Here is a 4732-nt window from a genome sequence, read left to right as displayed (position 1 = left end):
GTCTGGAACCATCCAAGTTTTATTCGAGCTTACGCTTTATTATTTTCGATCTTTTGTCACTTTTGAACAATTTTTCGAGACTTCATTATACATTATTAGCATGCATGATTTCACGAAATTTTATTTACGCTTTTATAACAACGAGCAGAGACATATCATCGAGATAGGAGTGATTTTCTTACCTTGACGATTAACTCCGCTTCCTTTCTTATCTTACAACGACCTCACCAACGGATTAGGGGTGATTCCCTTACCTAGGTGATCGTTACCAATGCCTTCTTTTAATAGATTATTTTATGTAAATACGGTCATGTTTATATCCAAATCGTTTATCATTACAAACCTCTAATTATTTCAAAATGCATTACTTATACTAGTCGTTTACCCGCGCGATGCGGCGGGAAACATATCACTTAGGTCGGTGAGTTTAGGGCTATGTACGGGGCGGTTCGGTTTTGAGCCATAACCAAAACCAAATTCGCGATGCAAAGGGAAACACAACAATTTTTAGTAATTGTAAGGGTGTGCATGAGAAAGTTCAGTTCAGTTGGGTCATAACTAAAATCTAAATTTTCGGTTAAAGTACTTCAAAACCGGTCAGGGGGATTTAAAGAGTTGTAAGGGGTGTGCATAAGAAGGTTCAGTTCAGTTGGGTCATAACTAAAATCTAAATTTTTGGTTAAGTAAATTAGTGGTGAATGACCCTACTTCGCCTGCTAACATGCAGTAGGTTATCTACACAGTTTGGCTTTAAAGTTAAACCAAGTACTCCGTGAAGTTACAGTTGTTAAATAATTAAACGTACATACCCATGATCCACAAGAAAACATTTCCTTTGCAAGCCTATCATAGTAACATACTATAAATTTGTGTATAGTATGTGTGTCAAGAGAAAAAGAATCAACTGAATAAATGGATGTCAACTCGACCCAAGATACACCCTCGAGCCTGACAATGTGAAACATCACAAGGAGTTTAGTGATAGAAACACATGTACCTCATTAGGCCATATGAGTAAATGACAGTTGACTTAAAAAAGTAAAATACAATGAAAAAAGAAGCTAAATGCCCATATATTAAAGTTGTATAGCATCTTGTATAGAAACCAAATGAGCCCCATACAGCCAAACGAATAAATGAAATATAATTTCATTTTAAACAATGAAAAAAGAGTTTGACGGCACTGATTGCCCATGGAACTATAGGAGATAAAGTTTACATATCAAGAAAAGAGTCTAGTAAGCCAAAAAATAAAAAATAAAAATATGTATAAGGTTAACTTAACTTTATACATGTAAACGCCCCTCTTCAATGTTTGAGATCACCCCAATAATCCTTGAAGCACCAGAAATTCTTGCACCTTCAGCAGCCTATTCATAAACAATTCATTAGCATTTAAATACAATCATACAAATTACTTGTTCTAAGAGTCGCAATTTAAGAAAACTTACAGCAAGTTTTCCCAGACCGAAAACCGCCACCGAAGAGCCTTTTTTCAGTTTTGCCACATTTAGAGTAGCACCAATCCTTAAAAAACACCCAATCTGTTAAGGTCAAAATAACATAAACAAGGTCGAATCAAACCATTGAATTCACCTCGTTTAACTCTATCTAGAACCCTAATCACGCAATTATACAACAATGTATGCAAAGAAATAAAACAATCATACGAATTAAAAAACGGTTAAAGTGTGTGGGAATCAAACTTGACTTGTTTCAATATGTAATGAAAAGTTGAAAACTACACGTTTCAACCCAAACTCATTTGGATCCGGTTACCCAACCCAGCTAGGACCGCCCATTTTAGGGACTCAAAACGTATCCTGTTTCTTGTACCTAATATAACATATTTTCTTGCAACTTTTTAGTTAGTTATATATCAGGATGTAAGTTTGATTGCAACCTCACAATTTCTTCCTCTTTCGCTTTCTGCAAAGTCTCCGCATGCATCATCTTTTCTTGCAACTTCTCCAACTCCACTTTTAATTGGTCCATCTCTTTCTCAATTTCAAGCTTTTCATAACTGTGCTTTTCAAGCTCTTTAAGAGTATCCTCGGCCACATGAAGATAATCATCGAGCTCAATGATACCACCTACACAAACAATGATGGAATACTTAAATTGCGAGAGAACGACGTTAATAACTATATAATGCCACTTGTGGATGATGCAGATGCTAATTTGAAAACCATGATCAGTACAGGACACCCGTGTGTTGATGTTAAATTGGTCAACCAAAAGATGAAAAAACTTTCACTGTATCGTTTACTAAGACCGAAGATTCGTATCGGTTCACACACTTCGATTCAGATGTCAGAGCTTATGGCTTGAATGATTGGGATTTTGTTGAGTTTGAGCCTAAGTATAATGTCAATTTTATATTTTACAAATAATGTCATACATCAAAAAATTATAATGGGAGGGGTTTGAAGATGATATCTATAATGTATTAGGCAACTCGTTTAGTTTGATAAAACAAGTTATAATTTTTTATACATTATAAAGAGCTAAACATAGTTAAAATATGATCCGTTGGGAAAACTTGCATTCAAACCCCTCCCATTATAGCAAAACACATGGAACAAAAGTGGTTAGTTTTGTCTAATTTCAAAGAGGTACATGAAAGAATAACAGAAAACAAAATTTCTCATCGGTGGCAATCTTGGCAGGAACCATATATGTGTGTGTCAATGAAATCAACTTTAACATTGACACACAAAACCATGTAAACCGAACACAGCCGGGTCAACCTATTTTTCTAAATGAGTCTTCACATGCTAACATAATGATGGGTTGTAAACAAGTTGTAAACGGGTTGGCGGGTTGTGCTAAGAAAACTGATGTATATATGATCGGGTGTTTGTTACCTTTGCACAAATCTGACTCAAACTTAGCTATTTTGGTGTTCAGCATTCTCCAGATCTGTCGCTCAATTCATCGGTCACCAGAACCCAACACATATCTGGAAATATTACACAAATAACTAAAATAATAGTAGATATGGTTATAAAAACGGCACCAAGAGTTTAGCCCCAGTCGATCTGAATATATGATAAATTAGCACGGTGGAGCTACATACCTGATCAAAAGCAGGAAAAATGTAATTTGCAAACTGAATTTCCACTATAGCGCGATTCCCCTGTTACAAAAGTAACAACAATAAGCCATCACTACAACTATATTTAAAACACCGTATAATATCTTTAAACACTTACCATAGCTGCAAGACCAATAGCAAATCCAACAATACCCTGTAGTAAACCATCATGCTGTCTGCTACTCACGAACTGCTTCAGGTAGTGAAGATCTTTTTTGCCAGCAAACTTGATTGTAACACTGAAGTCATGTTTCCGCCTACAATACACATCAACCACATTAGACAAAAATTTTGATACCATAAAACATATGTATGAATATTAGATTATACCCATCATGCTCAGTGATTTTAACGGCGAACTCTTTAGACTCAAAGGGCAATGGACCCGCAACAAACGCACTCTTCCTTCCATCATAAGCTAACAACAAATTTCCGAGGTGTGAAGCCCGATACAAAAAGCTGAGAAATTTCATGATTTCTCAGAAGAAATTGATACCTAAAACCAAACTTGAAATAACATTAGCACAGAGTATCATTATCAATGCATTATCACCTCACAAGCAATTAAGCATTATAAACGGAACACGACAAATAAAATAATAAAAATGTAATTTCCAAAACTGAAATAACATTACAAAAATAAAATTAAGCATTATAAACAGAACACAGCAAATAAAATTATAAAAATGTAAGTTCAACACTTATCTTCTTCGACGAGAGTCAGCCGACTGTTGCTGCGCCGGCGGCGTCTGAACCGGACGCTGTTGCATTGCTGGTTGTTACAAACCAGAACCTGTAGCGGGTAACCCTAGGACCAGCCGGGAACTCTTCTCCGTAGCCACCGATCTTTGCAGACTTGATTCACTATAAAGTACATGATGCCCGATTTGGTGAGTTATGAAACCCTAGATCTCAAAATCGTAATTATTGTTCCAAAACTCATGGATACTGAAACCCTAGACCTCGAAAATCGTATTTTTTTGTTCCAAAACTCATGGATACTCAGATTAAAAAAACACAAACCTGATGGTTGTTGAATCGGAAGAACGAACTTATTCGAAGTCATATCTCCCTGATTTAATCTTCAAATCGGAGATTAAATCGGTGGTGTTAGAGAGGAGATGGAGCCGTTCAATACACATGAGAAAGAGATCTGGCATCTTGAGTCGCCGAGAGAGAGAGAGAGAGAGGGGGGGGGTCTGATGAAGTTTTGTGACATGTGTGAGTTGTGAGAGAAGGAATGGAAAGATTGATATGTGTGAGCCGTTAGATCACGATCCGTGTGAAAAAGTGAGACAAATGGATGGTTGAAGATGAACCAGTTGAAGGGTAAATTATTTGTGTTTCTTTGTGCTTTAAGTGTTGTACATTGTGCATTGATGGTGTTTTAAGTACAAAAATAATTACCTTAAGTTGCCCCTTGGATATGCTTATTAATATAGTATAGATAAAGGAATTTCTTACCTTACCATCTATTTTCCTATAGCTCACATACACGAAATTCTTAACTTTTTCATAGACGCTTGTTCTTCAAAATTTCACGAAATGTTACTCATCAACTTAGTCAATCAAAAAAAAAAAAGAAAAAAAAAATCCATGGCCGACAAAATTTCGCATTCAACATAATTATTAAAA

General features: G+C 35.8%; 1 protein-coding gene across 3 annotated transcripts; it reads right to left on the bottom strand.

Moving 5' to 3' along the window:
- Positions 1–1228: 1228 nt before the first annotated feature.
- LOC110911937 (protein argonaute PNH1-like) lies at positions 1229–4282 on the bottom strand. Of its 3 annotated transcripts, XR_002577472.2 has the most exons (8): positions 4121–4282; positions 3428–3961; positions 3216–3354; positions 3080–3139; positions 2868–2962; positions 1904–2093; positions 1452–1544; positions 1268–1370 (listed from the first exon to the last, which is right to left on the bottom strand). XR_002577472.2 is itself a non-coding variant. In XM_035984690.1 (5 exons), the coding sequence occupies exons 2-5, from the start codon at positions 3568–3570 to the stop codon at positions 2942–2944; spliced, it is 363 nt and encodes a 120-aa protein (XP_035840583.1). In that variant the 5' UTR covers positions 3571–3961; positions 4121–4280; the 3' UTR covers positions 2832–2941. The 3 variants fall into 3 exon arrangements, 1 of the variants encoding a protein (XP_035840583.1); XR_004882313.1 differs by lacking the exon at positions 1452–1544 and having other exon boundaries at positions 1229–1370; positions 4121–4280; XM_035984690.1 differs by lacking the exons at positions 1268–1370; positions 1452–1544; positions 1904–2093 and having other exon boundaries at positions 2832–2962; positions 4121–4280.
- Positions 4283–4732: the final 450 nt, after the last annotated feature.

Source organism: Helianthus annuus, chromosome 15 (assembly GCF_002127325.2).
Source record: "Helianthus annuus cultivar XRQ/B chromosome 15, HanXRQr2.0-SUNRISE, whole genome shotgun sequence".
NCBI classification, from domain to species: Eukaryota; Viridiplantae; Streptophyta; class Magnoliopsida; order Asterales; family Asteraceae; genus Helianthus; species Helianthus annuus.
Note: the sequence above shows the minus strand (reverse complement) of the source record. Positions and strands in the feature narration are given on the sequence as shown.

What these genes read in the sequence shown, in the direction of transcription:
- LOC110911937 (XM_035984690.1), bottom strand. Translation starts at nt 3,570, where the DNA reads ATGAAATTTCTCAGCTTTTTGTATCGGGCTTCACACCTCGGAAATTTG. An exon ending in AAAATCACTGAGCATGATGG is followed by an intron (nt 3,355 to 3,427) that starts GTATAATCTAAT and finishes TGTGTATTGTAG; the next exon opens with GCGGAAACATGACTTCAGTG. An exon ending in TTTTTCCTGCTTTTGATCAG is followed by an intron (nt 2,963 to 3,079) that starts GTATGTAGCTCC and finishes TAATATTTCCAG; the next exon opens with ATATGTGTTGGGTTCTGGTG.